Source organism: Pelodiscus sinensis, chromosome 5 (genome assembly GCF_049634645.1).
Source record: "Pelodiscus sinensis isolate JC-2024 chromosome 5, ASM4963464v1, whole genome shotgun sequence".
Taxonomy (NCBI): domain Eukaryota; kingdom Metazoa; phylum Chordata; order Testudines; family Trionychidae; genus Pelodiscus; species Pelodiscus sinensis.
Genome location: NC_134715.1, coordinates 93,867,751 through 93,894,004, shown reverse-complemented (window position 1 = coordinate 93,894,004; position 26,254 = coordinate 93,867,751). Strand labels below are relative to the sequence as shown.

At 42.2% G+C, this 26,254-nt stretch overlaps 1 protein-coding gene and 1 long non-coding RNA gene across 11 annotated transcripts in view; one reads left to right on the top strand and one right to left on the bottom strand.

Moving 5' to 3' along the window:
* LOC142829662 (uncharacterized) overlaps positions 1–26,254 on the bottom strand; it is an 80,856-nt gene that overhangs the window by 14,615 nt on the left and 39,987 nt on the right. The window lies entirely within an intron of this gene.
* Positions 1–26,254, top strand: part of TBC1D1 (TBC1 domain family member 1) — a 188,377-nt gene that overhangs the window by 145,536 nt on the left and 16,587 nt on the right. For 8 of the 9 annotated variants that reach the window (XM_025187957.2, XM_014576744.2, XM_006129528.2 and 5 more), the window contains 2 exons: positions 15,432–15,676; positions 16,229–16,388. In XM_025187957.2, coding sequence (XP_025043742.2) covers positions 15,432–15,676; positions 16,229–16,388 — 405 coding nt within the window. Of the gene's footprint in view, positions 1–15,431; positions 15,677–16,228; positions 16,389–21,098; positions 21,297–26,254 lie in introns of those variants that run through there. The other variant, XM_075930589.1, reaches the window with a different exon arrangement.

Sequence of the window (26,254 nt, the reverse complement as noted above, 5' to 3'; positions counted from 1 at the left end):
GTTTACCCCTTTCTCCAGATCATTCATGAATAAGTTGAATAGGCTTCGTCCTAGGACTAACCTTTGGGGAACACCACTAATTATCCCTCTCCATTCTGAAAATTTACCATAAGAACATAAGAACGGCTGTACTGGGTCAGACAAAAGGTCCATCTGGCCCAGTAGCCTGTCTGCTGACAGTGGCCAGCACCAGGTACCCCAGAGAGGGTGGACCGAAGATAATGATCAAGTGATTTGTCTCCTGCCATCCTTCTCCAGAGGCTGGGAACACCATTTCTACCCTCTGGCTAATAGCCTTTTATGGACCTAACCTCCATGAAATTATCTAGCTTCTCTTTAAACTCTGTTATAGTCCTAGCCTTCACAGTCTCCTCTGGTAAGGAGTTCCACAGGTTGACTACACACTGTGTGAAGAAGAACTTTCTTTTATTAGTTTTAAACCTGCTACCCATTAACTTCATTTGGTGTCCTCTAGTTCTCCTATTCATCGTAGGCATCCTTCGATCCCAAAGGATCATGGGTTTGTGCCCCTGTTGGACTGATTTGAGCAGCTTCTTCTGTGGCTGTGCAATCCAATCCGGGAATGGCAGTCCTTTCCGCACTGTGAGCAGCAGATGTCGCTCTGGTATCACGGGCACAGATCTTCTTGAGGGCTCTCTTGTCTTCCACTTCCTTCACCAAGGTAGTTTCATACATAGCAAGAGCTTCCTTCACTCCCTGTTTCCAGGCATACTTGTCTAAGGCGAGCAAATGCCAGGTGTTCGCACTGATAGAGGGAGCGCTGAGGTCATGCTTGCACGTGTCCTTATAGTGCAATTTAGGTCCCCCTTTCGGCCTCTTTCCAGATGCCAGTTCGCCAAAGAGAAGTTCTTTCGGTATTTGGCCATCCAACATACATGAGACATGGTCAAGCCAGCGCATACACCTCTGTTTGAGAAGGGTGAACACGGAGACAGTGCCCGCCCTCTCAAGCACTGCGCTATTGGTGATCTTGTCCTGCCATGAGATACCGAGTATACGCCTAAGGCAGCGCATATGGATGTGTTGAGCCACTGCTCTTGTTTTGAGCACAAAGTCCATGTGTCACTGGCATACAACAGTGTGCTCAAAACACAGGCTGTGTAGACCTGCACCCTGGTGTGTATAGTAAGCTTATTATTGGCCCATACTCTCTTCGTCAGCCTGGTGAACGTTGTGGCGGCTTTTCCAATGCGCTTGTTAATCTCACTATCAAATGACAAGTTATCCAAGATCGTAGAGCCTAGGTACACAAACTCATGGGCGACTTCCAGTTCATAATCTAACACACTGATAAATGGCTCGTTACCCACGCTTTGGCCCATCACCTGGGTCTTCTTTAAGCTGATTGTGAGGCCGAATTCCATACATGCGTCTGCAAAGCGAGTTATGAGTGACTGTAGTTCCTGCTGAGTGTGAGCAGCAATAGCTGCATCGTCAGCAAAAAGGAACTCCCTTAGATGCTTCGTAAGCACCCTGGTCTTTGCTCTAAGCCTCGACAGTTTGAAGAGGTTGCCGTCCATTCTCATGCAGAGAAAGATGCCATCTGTAGCTGTTCCAAAAGCATATTTGAGCAAAACTGTAAAGAAGATGTTGAACAGTGTTGGAGCCAGCATGCACCCCTGCTTCACTCCGCTGAGAATCTCGAAGGGTTCGAATGTGGATCCATCGTATACGATGGTCCCCCTCATGCCATCATGGAAGGCCCTAACAATGCTGAGCAGAGTTGGGAGGACAGCCGATCTTAGCCAGAATCGTGAACAGACCTTTTCTACTGACAAGGTCAAATGCTTTGGTCAGATCGGTGAAAGTAATATACAAAGGTTTGTTCTGTTCCCTGCACTTTTCTTGTAGTTGCCTAACAGAGAAAACCATGTCTATGGTGGATTGTTCAGCTCTGAACCCACACTGAGACTCAGGGTAGACTCTCTCTGCAAGAACATGGAGCCTCTTCAGGACAACACATGCAAATAGCTTCTCCACGGTGCTGAGAAGGGAGATGCCGCGATAGTTGTTGCAATCGCTTTTGTCACCCTTGTTCTTGTAGACAGTAACGATGTTAGCATCCCTCATATCTTGCGGTACGCTGCCTACTCTCCAACATTGGCAGAGTATTCCATACAGCTCTGAGACTAGGGTACCATTAGTGCATTTAAGGATTTCCGAGGGAATACCATCTTTCCCTGGGGCTTTTCCAGAAGAGAGTGCTTTTAGCACGTCGCTAAGTTCTTCCATGGTGGGTTGAGCATCAAGTTCAGTTATAGTGGGCAGAGGTTCAAAGGCATTCAGGGCTCTCTCTGTAACTATGGTCTCTCTGGTGTACAGCTGTGAATAGTATTCCACCCAACGTTCCATCTGCTTGGTTCTGTCCTTCAAAACCTCGCCTGAGGCTGACTTAAGTAGGGCAGTCTTCCTTCGTGATGGACCAGTGACCTGCTTGATCCCATTGTTCATTCCTCACATGTTACCAGTGTCCGCAGCCTGCTGAATCTTGGAGCAGAGTTGGAGCCAGTAATCATTGGCACACCGCCGAACAACCTGCTGCACTTGACTCCGAGCAAACTGGAGCACCTGCAGGTTCTCCTCACTGGGAGAGGACCTGTATGCAGCCAGTGCCTGTCTCTTCTTCTCAATCAAGGGCGTCAGCACTTCAGTGTGGGCTTCAAACCAATCAGCAGACTGGACTGTCTTCTTCCCAAAGATAGATATCATAGATAGCGTCCCGTAGTTGTTCTCATCTCTTGCTCATATCAGTGTCATCCCGGCGGGGCAAGGCCTCTTCAAGTGCGTGGACAAACTCGCATACTTTTGAAGGGTCACAAGTCTTACCAGTGTCAATTCGCGGCCTCCCTTCCTTTCTGGAACGAAAAAATCTTTGCGGCTGGATGTACACCTTCCTACACACGAGCAAGTGGTCAGTATCACAGTCTGCGCTGTGGTAGCTGCGTGTCACCCTGACACTACCTAATGGCTGCGTTTGGTGAGGACAAGGTCAAGCTGGTGCCAATGTTTCGATCTTGGGTGTCGCCACGAAACTTTGTGCTGGGGTTTGACGTTGAAAAAGGTATTGGTTATGCAGAAATCATGTTAGGAACAGAGTTCAAAGAGGCGCACTGTCCGTTTTCATTCATCTTCCCTGTTCCAAACTGTCCCAGACAGGATGGCCAGTTGTGATGGTCGCTGCCAACTCTGGCATTGAAGTAGCCAAAGATGGATAGCGGCTCATGGGAAGATACCTCACTGACGGCAATACTAAGTTCATCATAGAACTTGTCCTTATCTTCCTGGGCAGAAGTTAAAGTAGGCACATAAACGCTGAAGATGTTGGCCATGCCCACTGATGTTTGAAGCTGGATTTTCAGCATTCTCTCAGTTATTTGGTGGTATGACTGAGCCAACTAGGTTGTTTCTAATTGTGAAGCCAACACTGTGTTCCCTGGTCTCTTCTGGAGGCTTCCCGTGCCAGAAAAAGGAAAAATCCTTCTCCCGGAGACATCCAGAGGACGATAGCCTTGTTTCCTGGAGGGCCACAATGTCTATTCACAGTCTTCTCAGCTCATTATTAATGACTGCTGTCTTCCGGGGGTTACTAATGCTCTGTAGGTCTTCTGTAAGGCCCAGAATCATGGTCCTTACATTCCATGTGCCCAGCGTGAAGGGCAAATGATGGCAAATGAAATTTAATGTGGATAAGTGTAAAGTAATGCACGTCAAGAAAAATACTTTGTCGCTTGTTTGTTTTGCCTGGTATAAGGTTAACGATCCACCTGTTGGTGATTCCCTAAGCCCCACACACTCAATGGAGCAAGTGGACCATGGCGAGGCAGCACCTGTTTGGCTGGGGGCTTCCCAGATTGAGGCAGGCGGTAGCTGCCCAATGAGATCCAAAGACCTCTCCCACCGTCAGAAGCAACCCCTGGCGCCTCACTCTACGCCAATCAAGTGCAGTGGCTTACTACCGGTAACTACTGCTTCCCGTGTTGTCACCGCTCAGAAAGCGATGCCGGAGTGTCTTCTCCAGGACGCAGGCCTGGGCAAGTAAGTTGAGAACCGGCTGATGCCCAGCAGTAGGATCCCCCTCTCCACGCCACTGATGTAACCCAAGGGAAAGGCGAAAGCCAGTACAGCTTGGTATCAATGTCATCGCAGGAGCTGCCAGAGTGAGGTTGAGTACGACCTCAAACAGCCTTAGGGGCTTCATCTCCAGATTTGTCCTCGGGGTATACTCCCGAAGCCTTTCCCATAACTAGGTATTGCCGCAAGGCAGTGGAGGTTTTAATTCAGAGTTTCCCTTCTCCTAGATGGGCAGCCTTCCCAGGCTGACGAGCCCCACCTGCTCGAAGCTACTGGTTTTAAGGTGCCAGTCACCCGCCTTCACCCCTTCTCCTGTCAGTACAAACAGTTTTGCCGGACTCAGAAAACTAAGCCACACGTGAAGGCCAGGAGCTGGACTTCAGTTGTCAGAGGCTATTGGAGACGCACGCCGTGGGAGCTTACCCCACTACCACCCCTGACTATGACAACCCTTTGAAACCAGTTCTTCTATTATGGGAACTAATAAATAACTTTTCATTATTCGCCCTCTCCATACCACTCGTGATTTTATAGACCTCTATCATATCCCCCCTCAGTCTCCTCTTTTCTAAACTGAAAAGTCCCAGTCGTTTTAACCTCTCTTCATATGGGACCCATTCCAAACCCCTAATCATTTTAGTTGCCCTTTTCTGTACCCTTTCCAAGGCCAAAATATCTTTTTTGAGGTGAGGAGACCACATCTGTACACAGTATTCAAGATGTGGGCGTACCATAGTTTTATAAAGGGGCAGTAAGAGATTATGGGTCTTATTTTCTATCCCTTTCTTAATAATTCCTACCATCCTATTTGCCTTTTTGACCGCCGCAGCACACTATGTGGAAGTTTTCAGAGAACTATCCACGATAACTCCCATGATCTCTTTCCTGATTTGTATTAGCCAAATTAGCCCCCATCATACTGTACGTATAGTTGGTGTTTTTCCTGACGTGCATTACTTTACGCTTATCCACATTAAATTTTATTTGCCATTTTGTTGCCCAATCACTCAGTTTGGTGAGATCTTTTTGGAGTCCCCCACAGTCAAGACAGAAGCAGACTATCCTAAACATTTTGGTATCATCTGCAAACTTTACCACCTCACTGTTACTCCTTTTTCCAGATCTTTTATGAATAAGTTGAACAGGATTGGTCCCAGGACTGACCTTTGGGGGACACCACTAGTTACCCCTCTCCATTCTGAAAATTTACCATTTATTCCTACCCTTTGTTTCCTGTCTTTTAACCAATTCTCAGTCCATGAAAGGACCTTTCCTTTTATCCCATGACAATGTAATTTACACAAGAGCCTTTGGTGAGGGACCTTGTCAAAGGCTTTCTGAAAATCTAAGTATACTATATCTACTGGATCCCCCTTGTCCACATTTTTGTTAACCCCTTCAAAGAACTCTAATAGATTAGTAAGACAGGATTTCCCTTTACAGAAACCATGTTGACTTTTGTCCAACAAATTGTGTTCTTCTATGTGTCTGAAAATTTTATTCTTTACTATCGTTTCAACTAATTTGCCCAGTACTGACGTTAGACTTACCGGTCTGTAATTGCTGGGAGTGCCTCTAGAGCCCTTTTAAAATATCAGCGTGACATTAGCTTTTTGTCCCCAGCAGAAAATATGCTCTGCCAGTAAGGCGTTGCAAATATACCTTTCACCCGCAGGGCTTGCTATGGCACCAGAAGAGAGGGCAGTCAGCTCAGCCAGATATGGAGAGGCTGCCTTCCTCACAGCATCTTGCCCATGGGAAGAGACATGGGATATAGAAAAGATTGCTAGAACAGGGCACATGGAGCTGTTGGGGGGTCACATAGACTGGAGCTCAGAAGAGCTAATGAACAGGACAGATTGGGGTGGAGGCATAGGAGCAAATTGGGTGAGAGCATTGAGCCAGGGACTGAATGGAAATGGGAGTGCAGGGCCAAATGAAGATGGGGGGAGGAGGAAGAGGTGTGCAGGAACACATGGGGATGGAGGAGAAGAGGTGGCTGTTTGGGGATGCAAGGACACATGGGGAGCAGGACAGGGACCCATGGGAAGCAGGGACATGGGGGGGGGGCAGATGTGCTTGACTAAATGGGAGAGGCTTGGGATCAGCCAGGGTCTGCAACTGTCTAACAATCCCTCACCAACAGAAAAAAACCTCTGTTCTGTACTTTCCCACCTGCATCCACCAACCCTCCAGTATCTCACCCAGGCTTCTTCCCAACAGTTAGCATACGTCTACACAGCAGTGTTATTTCACAATAACTGATGTTATTCCAAAATAACATAGTCTGCGTCTACACTACAAGCAGTTATTTCAACATAATATTGAGTTGGGGGACTTCTTACTCGGACTCATGTAACCCTCATTTTATGAGGAGTAAGGGAAGTCAGAGGAAGAGTGCTCTTTCTAAGACTTCCTCCTGCGTAGACAGCGCCAAAAGCTGAAATAAGCTATTTTGACTTAAGCTGCACAATTGACGTAACTCAAGTTGCGTAGCTTATTTCGGCTTTAGCTCTGCTGTGTAGACGTGACCTTACTACCCTCTCTGTCAGCTCTTCTGTTACCACAAGCTCCTCCAAGCCTTTGCATTGCTTTTGGAGGCAGGGTACAGGAAATATGTTTCTTTATTGTAATTTAATTATTACTCAGAGCTTAGTTTTAATATGCCTATTAAAAAAATCTAGTTCTCAAAAAACACTTCCTGAATCTTTTCCGGTGGCTGTATTTCTGAGAGATATTTTGAAACAAATGACCAAAATAATAGAAACTGGCTTGATTAGCCTGTTATTGTAACAAATAAAATATGTAGAATTTTAAAATATTGTGCACAGAATTTTTAAATTTTTGACATAGTCCTTCCCCAAGAGCGATATGCTACATGCAGGGGGGCAATTAAAATACTGTATTGCCTACATAGCCATAATGATTTGGTAAGATGTGGTTAGTAGCCCTGTTGAAAACTCCCTAGACTTCAAATAAATATTCTTCTTTTCCCCCAACATAGTGTTTCAACGCAGCGTTACATTCTGAAACACAAACGGTTAATCTATATTTCTGAGAAGACTCCAACTATACCTTGGTTGTAATCCCTGATTATGTCCAAGGCTAACGACCATTCATTGAATTCTGCCATAATAAATGAATAAACTGGCCCTGTATTTCAGAGTACTGTGGAAAGAGTGTGGTTGATGGGTTTTGTTTTTTCACATGTCCATGAAAGAATAATCACTGAGATTGATTACTAAAAATAGTAATGAAACTGTTGCCATTCACAGAGGGCCAGAACTGTAAATAGCCAAACAACTGTCATTTGGGTAATTGGTTAAAATTTGAGGAAAAATCTGTTTTTTTTCTTTACTCTGAAAGACTAATACACATTGTGCATTTTAGATGCTGTTTGGTAATCCTGAAGAGGTAGAACAGAACTGGCCTGTTGCCCTCAGATTATTTATTACCATAAATTATTTTTACAGAATAGCAATTTAGCTGAAAGCAGTTGGGGCAAAACTGCTGCATTAAACTTCCGTTCCAGAGCCTTCAGATCTGCTCCTTCAGTTAGATCTTTCTTTTTTTTTTATCAGCACAGTAACCAAGTGTTAGGTAAAATTGTGTCTGAGACTAATAAAATCAGCAAGTGTTGGCAATAATATGCTAGTGGAAAGACAAACTACAATTCTTTGTATGGCAAGTGTAACTGACTGAACTATTCTTTAAAACTAGAATCAGGCAGCTTTAAATGTACTACAGATTTCATTGGAAGTAGTTGGGTGTGAGGTGGTTTTACATCCTTTCCTGAAACATAGTAAAATCTTAAAGTTATAAACACCTTGGGAATGGAGATTGTTCATACCTCTGAATAAAATGTTATGGTTGTTCTTTCAAACATTTACAATTCAGCGTTAACTTAATACAGCTTTGAAACTTTACTATGCAGAAGAAAAATGCTCTTTTCCCTTTATTTTTAGCAGTTGACATTTAACATAGCACTGTGGTGTCCTCCCCTCTGTTTTTTTTTTTTTTTTTTTTTTGGTCTTTGCTGCTGCCTGATTGCATATGTCTATTTCCAAATGAGGTATGTGATTGATAGGGATGTTAAGTATCTGTTAATTGAAATCTAGTAGTTGTTGGAAGTCCATCAACTATTCGATTAGTCGATAAGTGGGGGAGCTCCTGCTGCAGCTCTGCACTTTAAATGTAATAAGAGACAGATGGCAGGAGGGAGAGGCAGAGCCACAGTGGTCCTGGGAGCAGTCTGAGCCAGGCTCTTACTACATTTAAAGTGCAGAGCCGCAATGCTCTTGACTCGCGCCACTCCCAGATGCTAACCCTGCTGTTCTGCTTCTCCTGCCTCTACAGCACTGGCTCCTGCTTCTCCCCCTTGCTGCCTCTGATACACAGGTAGTAGGGGAGCAGCTAGTTGAGAAGTCACTCGACTACCCAATAAGGCTATGCTTATCGGGTAGTCGACTAGTTGCTTACATCCATAGTGATTGACCAGTCAGTTCATAAATTAGGGGGTTCATAACTCTGAGATTTTACTTTAAGGGAGTGTCTTAGGCCTTAGAGTTGTACCTGAACAACTCCATGTGTAGACAAGCCTTTAGTTGTGAGGACAGAGGTAAATTATTTCAAGTGAGCATACACAGATACCCAGCTGTGAGGGAACTGAGTAGAATTAGTTGGAATGATCCAAATGTTAAATCGGGGTGGGCAATAAGCAGCCTGCGGCCCGGATGTGATTTGCCAGGGTTCATATCCTGGTGGGCTGCCAGCACTTTATTTACCTTCATGTCCACAAGTACGGCTGCTTGTCGCTCCCACTGACCGCGAAGTGCTGTTCCTGGCTAATGGGAGCTGAGAGAAGTGTTGTAGACCAGGACCCTGCTTCCTGAAGCTCCCATTGGCTGGGAACAGCAATCCATGGCCAACGGGAGCTGCAGGTGGCTGTACCTGCAGACCCCCCCCAGTTAAATAAAGCACTGGTGGCTTGCCAGGGGCTAACCCTAGTGAACCACATGTGGCTCATGGGCCACTAATTGCCCACCACTGTTTTAAAGAGTAGAGAAGAATATTTTCTCTCATTTCTAATTGGTGGCTGGCCACACTTGTATCTACTCTAAAGAACGTAGCAGTCTTCTGAACTGTGGAGAGAGATTATTAATTACTAACCAAAGGGAGCGAATTTTGAATAAATAATTTTTGTTATATTGCAAAGTTGCTTGTTTTATGGCTGATGGTAAAAGGCCAAAAGCACATTTAAAATGAAGGCTTTGTTGTACGGGATTTTTGGCTGACATAGATTTGGTCTTGATTTTATGTGCCCTATGGCTGCCACCCAGCTGCTTGTGATTCACATTATGCGTATTTAAATTCTTGTGAGACCCAGTGCCATTGCTCTGTTACAGCAAGTGCTGAGGATTATTAGCCTACCACATTCCAATGTTTGGTAGCCCAAAAATAATTTTCTTTAAAAAAGAATGCTTGGTAAAATGTAGCTGAAGGTACAAATTTACCTGATCTCATTTGTAAGCTCAAGCATTAAAAGGAGGTTTGTTTCTGAGATATGAAGGTACAGAATTGTTTACAATATTAAGGAGTCATTCACATCTCCAAATAAATTGGTTTTTAAAGAACTCTCCTTTCTCGTCTACCACGCTTCCTAAAACATAATCAAAATACCAAGCAATATAGTAACAAGGAAGTCAGTGAATAAACACTTCACAGAACAGGAGTATGTAGCTCCAGTACTGGCATCCAGCTAAGGGAAAGATTGTGTCACAATGTGGTTGTTCACTACCTTTGCATTTCTCCAGTTGCCAGAGGAACTGACACTTGACAGTGGCCCTGGCTCCCCTGCAGGGCTGCTTGGAGTTCCCAGCTTCCAGCCCCCCTGTTGCTGACTACAGTCCACCAGGGCTTTCTGGCCCAGAACATCTGTGGTCCTGCTGAACCACCAATGTTGCTGTACTGGAGAGTCCTGGTTTAGGGATGTGCAACCTAACCTGTGCAATATTTATATTCCAATGTTATTTTATATGGTAAAAGTGAGTAAGTTAAGCAATTTTTCAGTAATAGTGTGCTGTGATACTTATCTATTTTTCGGTCTCATTTTGTAAGCAAGTAGACGTGAAAGTAAATAAGTGCCCTGGTGTGCAGCTCCATCAAGAGCTGGCTGAGCCTGCAGGGAGCTATTTAAAGAGCTAGCTGGGACCCATATTGAAATAGAACAGTATCTGTAAGAAAATTTAAGCTACTTTCACTGCTGTAAGCTAGTAGTTTTTAAGTGAGATGAAATAGGGTATGCAAGGTAAAACAGATTCCCGAAGGGGATACATAATTCTTCTGTAAGAGTGCCTAACTGTGTGCGGGAACCTGTGTGTTCTGAGGACAAAAAGATATTTTCTCAGAGCATGTGGCTTAGAATACTTTCAGAGCTTTCCCAAATTAAGCTAAGGAAAGATTGAGACCATTTTCTCTGATGTATATTTTGGAATCTCTCAATTTGCACCTGGATCAGTTTGCAAATTAACACACACTGTGAGAAATAAAATACACAAATGGCCAGACAGGGAGATAGGTAACAAGGTGGTTCTGATTATGTCTTTTATTGGACCAACTATAAGTGTCAGTTACTGCCTGTCTGACAGGAACATTTCCAAAGTAGGTCACCTCTCAGTGACCTCTCTTAACTCTAAAATCTCAAGAACATAATTTTCAATAGATATTGAACTCTTAGAATATTATACCTTTGTACAGCCCGCAATGATTGTGTTGACCAGTGGACTTTTGGTAGAGAAATTACATGCCTGCTTGGGTAAATTACTGTATAGATATCCAACCCTGGGTATCCTTTTAAAACATGGTGCACCCCTGTTTCCTCTGCCAGTTGGCACCGAGGGGTACCTGAATCATGCCCCAGTATAGATTCAGGTAGGCTGAGACTAGAGCAGGGAGCATAGGATTTTGTGGCCTCTTTTGAAATCTCCTCTGTCTAGTCAGCTTCACAGTATTAACTTAGGGATTTTGAACTAGCCTTTCCTTTAGTTCATCAGTAGTGCACAGGTTGGTGCCCTAGCAAACTTCTGGGGCTTGACAGTTCAGTAATCTACAGATGTTTTCTCTTTGGCCCCATGCTAATAGAAGTATCTCTTTATGGTTGCGGTTATGTACTCAGATTTAAAATAAATGCATGTATTTGCAAAAGCAATAATTGTACATTTTTGTATAAACACAGTCATTAAGGATTTCAAGCTGTATGGGAAAGCTATACGTGGGGGAAGAACCAAGCCCTAAAACTAGAAAATAAATCAGGAAAACTAAACACTCCTAAGGTTTACTGTGAGGTTAAATGATTGTTGTGAATAGGCAGGCAGCAACAGCTCGACAGGTAGTTAGAGAGTATTTGCATGTTTCAACTGGCATTCCTCCAGGCTGTGAGAGATGTTTATCTGAAACAGAGCTAGAGTTCTTCTGTAAGAATGCCTTTCTCTGTGGGGAAAACTGTGTCTTCTGAGGACAAGAAGATATTTGCTCATAACATGTAACTTAGAATACTCTCAGTAGAGATGTAAGGGACTAGTTGACTGTCCGATAAGCACAAGCTTATCAGATAGTTGAGTAGTGACTGAACTAGTTGCTTCTCCCCTCCCCCCGCTTCCTGCCTCTATCAGAGGCAGCAAGGTGGGGGGAGCAGGAACCAGTGCTGGGGAAGCCAGCTTAAAAGCATAGCGGGGGACTGGGTGTGAGCCAGGAATCTGCAAATTCCCGGCTTATGCCCAGTCCAAGATGCCACACCTCTTCTTTTTAAATGTATTAAGAGCCGACCTGCCAGCAGGCTCTTAATACATTTAAAAAGCAAAAGCACAGTGGGGAGGATCAGGAGTGAGCTGGGACAGCTGATTTCCAGCTCATGTCTGGTTCCCCTTGCTGCACTTCTGCTGTTTTTAATGCATTAAGAATCGGCAGGCTTTTAAAACATTTAAAAGGCAGAGCCACAGTAGGGTTAGCTCCCAGGACTGGGAGCTAACCCTACTGCAGCTCCACAGTTTCCCCCTCTTATCAACTAATTGACAAGTCTATGAAATTCCATCAACTAGTTGATGAGTTAATTAAACGTAATTTAACATCTCTAACTTTCAGAACTTTCCCAACTTAAGCTAAGGAGCTCTTGCTGTTCAGGAATCTTTTCACACAAAATGTGGGCCAAGTTATAATACTGTTACACTGGGCTGAATTGGTACCTTGCACTACAGCCTGAAGAAGGGGCAGCACATAGCACCCCTGCCCAGGAGAGAGACCGGGTGGACAATGACAGTTATAGTTTGGTTCCCATTTTCTGTTTGAGGGGAAGTGAGGTAAGTCAGCCCCTTTCCTGTCACAGCTTATTCCCTTTGTGCTGGCTGCTCCTGGCTGACACATGGGAAGAGCTGGGCCCAGACTTCTGCTGTTCCATGCCCACATGCAGTAGCAGCCCACTGAAAGATGCCTTTCTTTTCTCCCTCCCTGGATTGCATCTGGCAATGTGAGTAGCTTATTTCTCCTCTCCTGAGCAGGTGCATGGCCAGACTCATAGTTAAGGCTAATGAGCAGAACAAGAAGTCCCAATGAATTCACGGAATTGAAAAGTACAATTAAATATGAATAATGGCATCGGAATCTGACTTTGTAAGTGCTGGAATAGTGAAGAAAGACACATCCTAGTTGATATCAACCTTGCCTAAGCAAGCAAGATTCAAAAGGGCATGAATTGTATTAAACAATGCCCAGGTTGCTGCTTGGCACTGAAGGCTCTGCAGTGACGGCAGAGCTGCCATGAATCAATATTGCCTGGAGCATCATTTTGTGATTGTGTTAGTATAGATATTTAAATGTTTGTCTCTCATTCTGAAGTTGGGGACATACTGAATTGTACATTGGCACAGCTTTTCTTACAAGAACTCTCAAATGATCTTTTGTCTATTTTAAATATATGTGTATTATTGGTTATGCAGTAGTCAGTGACTAGGACCCCATTGTGCTAGGCACTGTATAAACATGGAACAAAAAACATCAATCCCTGCCTCTAAGAAGCTAACATCGTGTACTGCACCAGCCTCAGTTTGTCTGCCAGTTTTTATTTATTATTACTTTGAGCACATTTTCCTGTTTGTTTGGTTTGGTTTAATTTCTTTTCCCTCTTGTTCTGTGAAGTGTCTATATGTACACTGAGGGTCCAGGCCTGCAAAGATTGACACCTGAGAGCCACAAGAGCTCACCTTAGAGCCACAAGATTCATTTGGCATAGGTTCTGATCCTCCAGAGCCTTAACTGACTAATTGAAGGAGAAACTTTGAGATTGTTTCCCTTGTGACATTGATAGCATTTTGTGTATGGACAAAATAAACTCAAAATTAGCATGTTTTCTCTCATCTTTTAGTTACAGAATCCTTAAGTGTTCATTGTAACTACAGTAAGTTTTTTTTAAAATGAGTGACTGTAACTTGAAGATAACTCTCTTATATTTTCCCTTTCATTAAGCCTGCTGTAGTCAATGGCAGACTTCAGACTCAATGTATATGAGAGAATGTGGAACAAATAACTGGATCAACAGTCACTTTTTTCTTCTGCTCAGCTTGTTGGCTTGTGGCTTTTAGATGCTACAGTCAGGGGCAGCCCATAAGCCTAGGCGAACTAGGCAGGTGTCTAGAGCGCCGCTGGCCCAGGCGCCCGATGATGAGGTCACAGCCATTGACAGCCATGTGGGGGAGGGGCGCCAGTTGCGCTGCCTGCCTGGGGCGCCAGCTACCATAGCCGGCCTCAGGTCGCTCCTGGCTACAGTGTAGGGATGTGCCATGGTCAGAGATAAATGTCTGCAGTATTCTTGCACATCCCAATCTTACCAACATTAAATTTTCAAAAATCACAAAATTAGCTTAAAATCATAAGATTTTTCAAAAAAATAAATGTAGAGTTAGGGGTTTTTTTTACTTTACTTTTAGTATCTGGGCCTTTAAGGGTGTATTTAGGTCACATTTTAAAATCTTTTCTCTACAACTGTGAAGGCCACAAACTGTTTTGTTTTAAAGAAAAACTGATCCTGATTGAATCACAGGATTCCAGGAGCAGGTGGAGCTTTAAAAATACACCAAATTGCGAGATTAGCAAAATTACTTCCATCCCACCCACTTCTTTTTCAGGATCCCTCCATACTGAATTTTTTCCTGGTCCCAATTATACCTTCTTACTGAGTGACTTGTGCCATGGGATCTTGCTATCAGAGAAAGGCTATGTAAGATTTTCATCAAATGTATTAGAATAATACATTCTTAGGCAAAGAAGTCCTTGCAGAAAAATGAAAGTGCTCTTTCACTTGTGAAGCTAGGCACAGTACCTCTGCAGCACTCAATCCCTTAATTGCTTTGGCAGTCATGAGACTAGACTCAGAAATAATCAAATGCAGTTTTCCCACTTGGTAGCTCCCTGCACTAGCCAGAATGAAAGAAGAACCAGCCCCAGGCTTTGTCTTTTTGAAACAAGAGCTCTGATGGTATCTACCAACACACCTCACACAAGAGCAATTCAGAAGCTGGAGGGTGGAGTGATATTTAACAAGTGGGCAACTTCAAAAGGCATTTTGCTTGCCCTGGAACAAAAGAAATTCTAAAACTTCCTCTGAGTGCAAATAGCTTGTGGACGGGGAAATCTCATAATTTATTTTCTCCTTCCAAAAGGTTAATGTCCTATTTCTGAAACACCTACTATTTATTCTGTGAATATCAGATCTTTACTGTGGTCATTTACATATTGATAGGAATCTGTAGGGAGAGTTCAATAAAATGGCCCTGTTTGATTTAAAAAAAAAGCACATTAGTTCTATTTCACCGTATATCACAGATCAATCAGAAATGTAACTTTATGTTGTTTGGATTAGATAACTCTAAGGAAACTGGAATAGAGTTACTATTGGCCACTAAAGATCACAGTGGTTATTATTATAAACCAGCCGAAATCAATATTGAAGGGGTTATGGATAACTGAGTTTAAGGAGGAAGTGGTGGTCTTGTTTGCTTGTTTAGATTTAGAGGATTAAATTCTGATCATTGCATCACTATAAATCTGAAGTTAACACCATTCACTTGAATGGTCTAAGAAGGCTTCATTTGGACCCCTGCAGTTGTCCATAAACCATGTCCTTTTTAAATTACAAAAATACATATGTCATGGGGTACAAAAGCTCTCCTTGTCTTATATAATAAACTCAATAATGTTAGCATTGAGAGTTGACTTTAAAAGATTAACTTGGTAACCTCGCAAGATTTTGTTTTTAAAATTGGAATTGCTAACCTCAGTTGTTTTCACAGGCCGCACGTTTCCAACACATCCTTATTTCTCAGCACAATTGGGAACTGGGCAGCTGTCACTCTACAATATTTTAAAGGCCTATTCTCTACTGGACCAGGAAGTAGGGTACTGCCAGGGCCTTAGTTTTGTAGCCGGAGTTCTACTGCTTCATATGACTGAAGAAGATGCTTTTAAAATGTTGAAGTTTCTCATGTTTGATATGGGCCTAAGGAAACAGTATCGTCCTGACATGACTATTTTACAGGTATTTGTTTTGTATGGCTTTGTAAAAAGGATGCTTCTAATAAGAGAAATATATTTTGTTAGTGATATGATTGTCATATTCTGCTTTTTTACTTCACTGCAGAATTGCTAGAGAGATGAAGGGGCTCTGTAAAGAGGATTAGATCTTAAAGATGTTTATGTTTCAATTTAAGAGAGGCCATTGGGAAATTATGAGAAACACACACAACTCTTGTTTAATATGGATTTACCTTCAAGTAGACCCTTCTATCATGGAAGTGTGTTCAGAAAGCCCTGCATAATTGGCTATTGTAGGGAGAAAGCACAAGGGAACCCTGAAACAGGGAGCATCCGCTCTGTCAACTTAGGGATGAGAAGGGGTGGTTAATGTGGGTGATCATGAAGGGCTACCTATTGAAAAGGCTCCAGGTTAATTTAGTTTTTAATAAATGTGTTTTGACATTAATTTGCAGATATGTTTCAGTCCTTTCTCATGTATTGCATGGTCTTTGTTCTTATAACTTCCAATTAGTCTATTATTCTTAGTTCTTGTTTCTTTTTCTCTTCTTTGCAGATCCAGATGTATCAACTTTCCAGACTTCTTCACGATTACCATAGAGATCTCTACAATCATTTGGAGGAACATGAGATTGGCCCTAGTCTCTATGCTGCCCCCTGGTTTCTGACCATGTTTGCCTCTCAGTTTCCCCTGGGATTTGTTGCCAGAGTGTTTGGTAACTCTTCATAAAATTATCTTTCTGATCTTCTTGAAACTGTGTTTGAATTGCTACCGGGTCCACTCTGTTGCATACACTTAAGATAATATTTATCCTATTTTTGATTAGTAGGCCCATCTGCAGATATATTGTGTAGTGGCAACAGTCAGCTTATAGGAAGTTTATAGCAAAATGCTGTTCAGAGATGGTAGAAGGTTAGAACTGATTGTCTTGCCTCATTGCCTCTATTGTTAACTTTTTTCTCTGGATTTCCTCATTCTTCTCATTTCAGCTAAGTCCTATAATACTCCCCAATTACTGAGCCTTTCTGTGTTCATTAAGTTGGAAATCCTACTTGTGCCATGTCCCAGGCCTCCCTTTACACAGGAATGTTGGCATTGCTGCCATGAGGCTATCTCAGCATTGCTTTATGCTATTGCTAACTGTAATCTATTTTGCTTTTGACATATTCAGTATAGATCTAATCTTTTCATTTAACATCTGGTCAAGCATTTTCTAAGATTTTACACTGTTCTGCTTGCCTGACTCCAGACCCATTATTTCCCATTTTCTTGCAGGCATTACATCTGTCATTGATGTAATGATTCCTTATATATTTTCAAGGTTCACCAGTATTCCATATGTACTACATATACCAATCCTCTCATATCTTATTTCTAGTATCCCTTTGTTATATTAGTAACTGTCAGATTTTTGTCCTTCCCTACAATTGCTACAGCATAGTTTACATAAATGAACTCATAAAGGCTGTTCCCTCTTATCCTCCTCTGCTGACATCACGAAGTGCTGCATACAAGTGCTGAGTGTGTTTCTCTCTGTCTCTCTTCACACCTAGGGCAACCCTTCACTACTGTGCTACAGTGGTACCACAGTGTATCTGGTGATGATGCTCTATGCCGACAGGAGTGTGTTCTCCCATAATTACTCTCCATTTTCACAAGAAGCAGAAGCTATGTTGACAGGAGAGCAACATAGCACAATGTGGACACTGTTTTAAGTTGATGTAACTTATGTTCTTAGAATCATAGAATATTGGAACTTGAAGGGACCTTGAGGGTCATCAAGTCCTGTCCCCTGCCCTCACGGCAGGACCAAGCTCCATCTAGATCATCCCTGACTGGTGTCTTTCTAACCTGCTGTTAAATAACTCCAGTGATGGGAGATTCCACAACCTCCCTAGGCAATTTATTCCAGTGTTTGACCACCCTGTCAATTAGGAAGTTTTTCCTAATGTCCAACCTAAACCTCCCTTGCTACAGTTTAAGCCCATTGCTTCTTGTCCTGCCCTCAGAGGCCAAGGAGAACACTTTTTCTCTCTCCCTCCTTGTAACATACTTTTAGATACCTGTTGTGCCAGAGGAGTTTTGTTTTCACACCTCCGAGTGATGTAACTTACAGTGGCTGGTAGTGTAGACTAGACCTCAGCTGTACTTTTCACTCTGGCTTCAATAGGTAGAATGTTCTGAATCCTGGATTATTCTCTTTGATCCTTTGTGTTTGAACTTGCGGTCCATCTCATTCATCAGCATTTTTCTATTTAGCATCTTACAATGAATATGGCTGTATATTCTAGGAGTTATAGCAGTCATCACCAACCAGTAGATCAGAATCTACTGGTAGATCTTGAGGCCTCTGACCGGTGATCCTGGCTGGTTTGGCTAATAGGCTATCAGGTGCTGGCACTTCAGCTGCCCCTCCCCCTACTGCTGCCCTTTGCCTTGAAGCTGTCCCCCAGGGGCCTCCTGCCTTCTGTGCAGGGCAGGGGAGGGGTGCTGATGTCAAGGTGTCCCCCTTCTCCCACCCTGTATCCCATCTCCACAGAGCAGGGAGGGAGCACAACAGGACCTGGGATGGAGTTTTCTGGCTGCCTTTGGTAGTGGTGCAGGGCCAGGTCAGGGGTGAACCTGCCTTAGCTGCACTGCACCACCACCCAGGAGCCAATTGAGGGAAGCAGGGCCCAGCTGGAGCCCACATCCTGAAACCCTACCCCAGTCATGAACCCCCTCCTGCACCTCAACCCTCTGCCCCAGCCTGGTGAAAGTGATAGAGGAGAAAGGAAGGATGGAGTGAGCAGAGGGCAGGGCCTCAGAGAAGGGGGCACAAAGGAGATGGGGCAAAAGTATTTGGATTTGAGGTAGATCTTGGATTGCACTTAAAACTCAAAAAGCGATCTCATACTTAAAAAGGTTGGAGACCACTGAGTTATAGGTCTACAATATTACAATTAGGTGTAAAAAGACCAGTGTTGTCACACAATGGTCTAGGAATACAATATGTACTCAATAGGGGCACAAAACCAGGCAATTGATATCCCATGGCTAAATCAATACACCCACAAATGGATGGCACTACTAACTATACATATATTTTTAAATAAATTATATATGTGGGGAGGCATGCTTAGATGAATGACCTGCCTCATTAAGAACAAATACACTGGCCAAAATTAATAAGATGTCACAAGAATGACTTATTTCAACCAGATTAGTTGCTTGCTTAGGACATGTGCCAACAGTGTCCTTCTGCTATGTATATTGGACAGACTTCTCAGAAACTTCGCCAAAGAATTAATGTCCACAAATCAGACATCTTCACAAGGAAAAACCTGTCAGTTTGCATTTCAACCTACCTGGACATAGTCTTAACGACCTTACTACATGCATCCTACTTCAAAGAGACTTTAACACCAGATTACTGAGAGAAACTTCAGAACTTTCATTCATGCTTAAATTTGACACTTTGTAAATGGGCTTTAAAAAAGATGCTAATTACCTTACACATATTATCAAGACAGCTTCCCCTCTTATCACCCCTGATTAGTCAGTCTTTGACTTATAAACAGCTATTCTCTCCCTCATCCCACCTTCTGTTCTGAATCTGATTTGTCAGTTTAATAATGTGTTCACTTTTTTCCTTGCATGCCTTTGGTATATATGGTCATGCCAATTCTCTTTCAGAATATGATCTGAGGAAGTGGGTCTGGCCCACGAAATCTCATCACCTATTAAATCATCTTGTTAGTCCTTAAAGTGCTACATAGTTTTTCCTTTTGTTTTTGCTTAAGACAGTTATTCTAAACCAGAAGTATGCATACTCCTGAGGGTACATCAGTTCATCTAGATATTTGCCTAGGTTTACAGCAGGCTACATAAAAACTACTATGAAGTCTGTGCAAATTTTAGTTGCATTGCATACAATGACTTGTTTACACTGCTATATATACTGTACACTGAACTGTAAATACAAACTGTATATTCCAGTTGATTTATTTTACAATTATATAGTGTAAGCAATTTTTCAGTAATAGTGCTGTGGCACTTTTGAGTGTTTGTGTGATTTTGTATGTGAGTAGTTTTTAAAATGTGGTGAAACTTGGAGTATGAAATACAAAACAGACTCCTGAAAAAGTATGGTATTCTGGAAATGTTGAGGGCCCCTGCCTTAGGCAACAGGCATGGAAGAGCCAAGGAGACAGTTTAGTACAGTGGTTCTATCTATCCTGGAAATACATTAGCTTCCTTGTACAGAAAAACACATTGAGAAAAGCACATAATCACGCATTGTTTTCAGAGCATAGGAATTGTTGTAAACCCAATGGTCCACATACTCAGTGCGCTTGCATCTAAAAGTATCTGGGCCAGCTGCTTCTGAAGGTGATGCAAAAAGATTTTCAGTCACAGTTATGGGACAATTTCTCCACGGGGGAAGTTTCTTCCTAGATAACATTTCTAACTTTGGCTATTGAGTAAATTTTAAAAGCAACTAAGTCCCAATGTGATTTAGTCTACTATGTCACTTTTTTGCAAATGTGACTCAGTATCTGCAACTACATAAATGTCCAGTTCTTTTAAAAATATCCTATTAAGAAGTGGCCTTAATAGTGTGTGGCAATAAATTCCAAAGGCTGAGTGTTACATGGAAAGGTATTTATTTCCTTTGTCAGTTTTAAATTTTCTGCTTTTCTATTTCATTGAATGTACCTATGGCCTATTCTTATGAGTCTGCCTTCTCTATGCCCTTCGTCATTTCATATGTCTTTCGTATGTCCTCTCATTTCTCTCCTTGCTAAGATAAACATTCCCAATCTTTTTAAGCTTTCAATATATGGAAGGTTTTTTTTTCAGTGCCTCTAATCATTCTCATTTCTATCCTGGTAAATAGATTGGAGAGATCAAGCTACTGATTTCCTAAACTTTTTAATCAGTCTTTTTCGGTACAAACGCAAATAATAAATATTTATTTCAAGAATAGTCCTAGTGCTATTTAATATCACTCCTTTTTCTATTTAAATCATTGCAGAAAATGGCATTGGAAGATACCACGGCGATAAGGATGGAATAGATTATATAGATGAAATGTGTATTTGCTACCTTTATTGATACACAGCTGGTTATGGTGAGCATAGCACCTAATCAAGGAACAAGATTGTGTTCTAACAGGCTAGCCTCACAGTGATAGTGTGTAAATGACAATAATTCTGTCCAGGAATGGAATGAAAATGAAAGTGTCAAGTACTTAATTTCTAATCAACGTTCCTCTTTTCAATTATCCATGGTTAATTGAGCTGTCGTGTCAGGATGATCCTTTGTGAACTGCTTGACTGCAGATACACAAAAGATACATGGTTTTAGTTTATGCCCAACCTAATACATTTGGGACTTCTCAGTACATTTGCATATTGTGTATTTTGCTTTTAATTTGCCACAGGAAGATTATAGAGCTTTAAAAAGCAGAAGACTTTACAATGGCATAAATGGTTGATACAAGTGAATGACTTCTGTGAAACTAGTATCTTGTTACAGCAGAGGAGCACATGAGACTAAAATCATCTCCTAAAAGTCATTTCCCCAGAAGTACAAGTCCAGTGTTGAAAGTCTCAATATTTGGTGGCTTTCTTAAAACAAAAGCAACTCCTGGAGCATATGATTAGGTGAAAATCTTGAACTTACTACTTTTTTTAAATGAAAGTGTCTCAGCTTCAGTCATGCAGAAAACTCAGAAAGATGAAGAAAAATAGAAATCTCAAACTTATTTTAATTTTAATTATCACAATTTTAAGCCAGTCTTATGATTTTTCAGTGGTTAGGGTTGGCAGTACTGCATATTGTGCTGGGAACCAGGTAATTCCTGTACAAGTGGTCACTCAGTTTTGTACTACTTGGCAGGTTTAGATTTTAACACTCACTCATTAGATTCTTAGAGAGAAAGAAAAAATAAGTTGACTCCTTTAGTGTCTCAAATGCATACTAACCAGACAAACTGATGTACCTGCCAACTTTTGACTATTCAGCCCATTCAATGGAAAGTAACTTACCAGGCAGAAATTGGAGTTCTTTTGAGTTCAGAATTTTTGACCTGCAGTACCTGCAGACAAGGTTTCAAAAAAAGCACGCTGAGTTCTCATGCTCTACATCTAAGTGGCAGAGTGCACCAGTGCTCCTTAATTTTTTCTCAACTGCAGCATCCCAAGGATAAAGACTCCAAAGGTGAGGAGTGATGGGTAAGTTGTGGAATGTGGATGTGGACAACCCATCTCAAAGAATTCCAGTTACCCTAAAGGTAAATTACGTTCCATTCTCTTTTGTGTGGTTGTCCATATGCACAATTCACTATGGCTTGCTTCCAGGCAGTAATTTCGGAATCTCCACTTTGGCCATTTCATACTAAAAACTATTAAACATATCAAATCTATTAACTGCTCGGTAGAAATTTGCTGGCAAGCTCCCTCTCAATGCCCAAAGCACTGAGGAGAGCTGATGCACTCTGCCCTTATATGTCCTTGATGAAGAGCATGAGCATTCTCAGAGTGCATGCACACTGCCTCATTCTGCTGAGTAAAGACCAGGGTGCTGCTGGCTAAAGACTCTGGACTGGAATACATCAGGTGCATATACACCAATAGTGGAATGCGGATATGGAAAATCACTGACAGGGCAATCTTCATTTCTTGACTCTTGCAGTCAAGTAGAATGTAAAGGTATAATGCATGTAGACTCCCATAGAACCCACTGTCTTGTGAAGGCTGTGCTCCAGTTTATTAAAGCCATAGGTTATAAAGAAGTTCTGGGGGTACAAGGCTGTGTTATGCTAGAAAGAAGCCAAAGTGCTTTTTTCCTTTTTCTCCATCTGTCCAAACTTTCAACACTTTGGAGTATGAGGTCATGTGAGGGTACTGCTAAACAAAGGTTCTCTAAAACCACCTATTTACTTAGTGGGGGGAGGAGACTTGGAAGAACAAAGTTTATTCTGTTCCAAGATGGTTGATAACTTGATTTTAAATCCTGATGTCTGCCAATCATGCTGACGTTAATTTGGATGTCTACATTGCATTGTCGCTGGCTTGCAGCCCACTTGCAGCAAGGCTTCAGGATGGATAAGCTCCTAAAACAAATGGGCCTTTGTTCATTACTCACTGTTTTATGGACGAGTGAGGGATTTCAGAAGTATATAATCAATCTAGCTCAGACCTTAATACTGTATAGGTCCCTAAGGACGGATGTGGGGTCATGTATTACTCTCGGCTTAATTAGGTTCTGCTTTGTACTTCATCTTTCTTGATTCTTGCTTGGTGTCCTCTGTATTAATATTACATACTCTATCTTCCATTACAGAGCAGTGTTCTGTATTTTTCAAGTTTTGCTAGATATACGAGGACAGATGCTCTCCTTTACACCTTTCATAGCAGCCCTACCTCTTACAGGGTATATTGAACTGAAACTCTTTGCATAGCTTTGAGTGTGAACAGGGCAGAAATGCAAGATTTATGATCAGTTATTACATGTTTCTCATGCTCTTTCTGCCCTCTATGTGAGAGAGATGAATATAAGAAAAAGTGACATGAGCTAAAGCTTCAGGGTAAAGTCAAGGAAGTATAGAGGGAAACTTTCATTTTGATGCAAGCTTCAAATGAGAGAATATTTTTACAGAGAAATTTTGTCAGCCAGGTTTTTTGTATGTTCTTTGATGCATTGGAGAGTCTTGTGTATTGACAGCACCATTTCCCCTCATTGCTGGTTTTCCCTGCCTATTTGATCACGGCATCCCAAATGTATTTGGCATCAGCCTGTTGCCATGTAAGTTATTGTGATGCTACCAGTTCAGCAGAATGACTTCACTTGCCGATTCAAAGAGAAGAAAGAGAGGAAGCCTTTGTATAAACACAGATATATTTGGTAATTATCGAACCTAAATGAAAACAAATATCTGCTTTCTCTCCATATGGGTCCACTCACTGCTCCTCCCTCCCCCGTACCTTTTTCGTAATATAGTGGATACTTCCTCCTCTATGAAAGTCTCTCTTTAAAACCTAGAGGAAATTTTGAGGTCTAGTAGCAAGAGAATCTGTGGAGGGGGAAAGAGCTGTTTGTATCTCCCCTGGCCAGATGGATTGTGAGTGCAATTATTGACTTCTGCAGAGTTGCTCTCCTGTATTTCCTGTCTCCATGAAGACCTGTGCTAGACTGTAGACTGTTTGTAAAGGAAAAAGAAAGAGATAGAAAGGAAGCTACGTTGAAAGGTAGCTAGATACTATGGCTGCACCAGGATGCTGTCGTTATGGGGCCACCTGCAGCATTAATGCACAGTCTGCATTAGTAAAAAATTCAAGATAGGCTACAAATGTGAATAGTAGTGTGTCATCTTAGGATATTAAGGTGTTTCTCAGATACTTATATTAAAACAAATGAACCAGATGCTGTTGGAAAATTGACTTCTTTAACTAAAATCCTATATGGAGTGTGGTATATTTTCATAATGCAGCTTTGCACTTCCCTCCCATAGGTAAGAAACAGGGCTGAAGAAAGATTAGTCAGTACTGTATTTATAAGCGTAGGTTCCTACTGTTTTTATTAAGGTTCTTGCATTTATACTCCTATTCAAGCTCAGAACTGACAATGAACAATAAATTCTGCTGCTTCTATTTACTTTCATAGAGCTCTCATGAATCCCCTCAAAAATACAGCACATAAGAATGGGTAACACTATTTAATTTCACTGCACAACCTAGCTTATACATAGCTTAAATATGTACTGGATGTCTCAGGCAATAACTCACCAACCAGGGTTGTTGATCTAGCTAGTGAAACACATGCTTGTCACTTTAACTAATAATGGCCATGATTTATATCTAATGATTTAGAAAAAAATTTACAGACCATCACACAATGTATGCATTTTCACTCTCTTATATATGTGGCTATTTGAACGCTATTTCATCTGAACAGGAAAAAAAACTTGTTTACATAGCATAGCTCGGTTCATGCCCTTGAAGCACATGACTTAGCTAGCATAGCTGAAAACATATTTCCTACATAAAATGTATGAATAGCTGATCCTTTTAAAAATCCCACACATCCCACCACATAGCTTCTTGTGATGATGATTCCATGGATTAAAGAAATATTTCCTTTTCAGAGTAAAAGTTTTACAAAAGTTCCATTTTCCCTTTCAGTGTAAAGGTACTGTTAAAAATAAAAAATCCTGTTTAACTAGAAAACACAATCATATAAATAACTGATTGGTGATTCATAGAGCTGGAAGAGACCTCTATGGTCATCAAGTCCAGCCCCCTGCCCAAGGCAGGACCAATCTCAACTAAATCAATCCAGCCAGGGCTTTGTCAAGCCAAAACATAAAAACCTCTAGGGATGGAGATTCCACCACCTGCCTAGGTAACCCATTCCAGTGCTTCACCACCCACCTAGTGAAATAGTTTTTCCTAATGTCTAACCTAGACCTCCCCCACTGTAACTTGAGACCTTTGCTCCTTGTTCTGCCATCCGTCACTACTGAGAACACCCTCTCTCCATTCTCTTTGGAACCTCCCTTCAGAAAGTTGAAGTCGGCTATCAAATCCCCCCTCACTCTTCGCTTCTGCAGACTAAACAAACCCAAATCCCTCAGTCTCTCCTCTTAGGTCATGCGCTCCAGCCCCCTAATTATTTTGGTCGCCCTCCGCTGGACTCTCTCCAATGCGTCCACATCCTTTCTATAGTGGGGGGGACCCAGAACTGGACACAGTACTCCAGATGTGGCCTCACCAGAGCCAAATAAAGGGGAACAATCACTTTTCTAGATCTGCTGGCAATGCTTCTCCTAATGCACCCTAATGTGCCATTAGCCTTCTGGGCTACAAAGGCACACTGTTGACTCATATCCAGCTTCTCATCCACTGTAATCCCCAGATCCTTTTCTGCAAAACTGCTACTTAGCCATTTGGTTCCCAGCCTGTAACAATGCCTGGGATTCTTCCGTCCCAAGTGCTGGACTCTACACTTGTCCTTGTTGAACCTCATCAGATTTCTTTTGCCCCAATCCTCTAACCTTTCTACGTCACTCTGAACCCTATCTCTGCCCTCCAGCATATCTACCTCTCCCCTTAGCTTAGTGTTATCTGTAAACTTGCTGATGGTGCAATCCATCCCCTCATCCAGGTCATTAATAATGATGTTGAACAAAACCAGCCCCAGAACCGATCTTTGGGGCACTCCGCTAGAAACCGACTGCCATCCTGACATCGAGTCATTAATCACTACCCTTTGGGCCTGACAGTCTAGCCAGCTTTCTATCCATCTTACAGTCCATTTATCCAGTTCATACTTCCTTAACTTGCTGGCAAGAATATTGTGGGAGACCGTATCAAAAGCTTTGCTCCAGTCAAGTTATATCTCATCCACTGACTTTCCCATATCCACAGAGCCAGTTACTTTATCATAGAAGCTAATCAGATTGGTCAGGCATGACTTGCCCTTCATGAATCCATGTTGACTATTCCTGGTCACTTTCCCCTTTTTCAAGTGCTTTAAAATGGATTCCTTGAGGATCCCCTCCATGATTTTTCCGGGGACTGAGGTAAGGTTGACTGG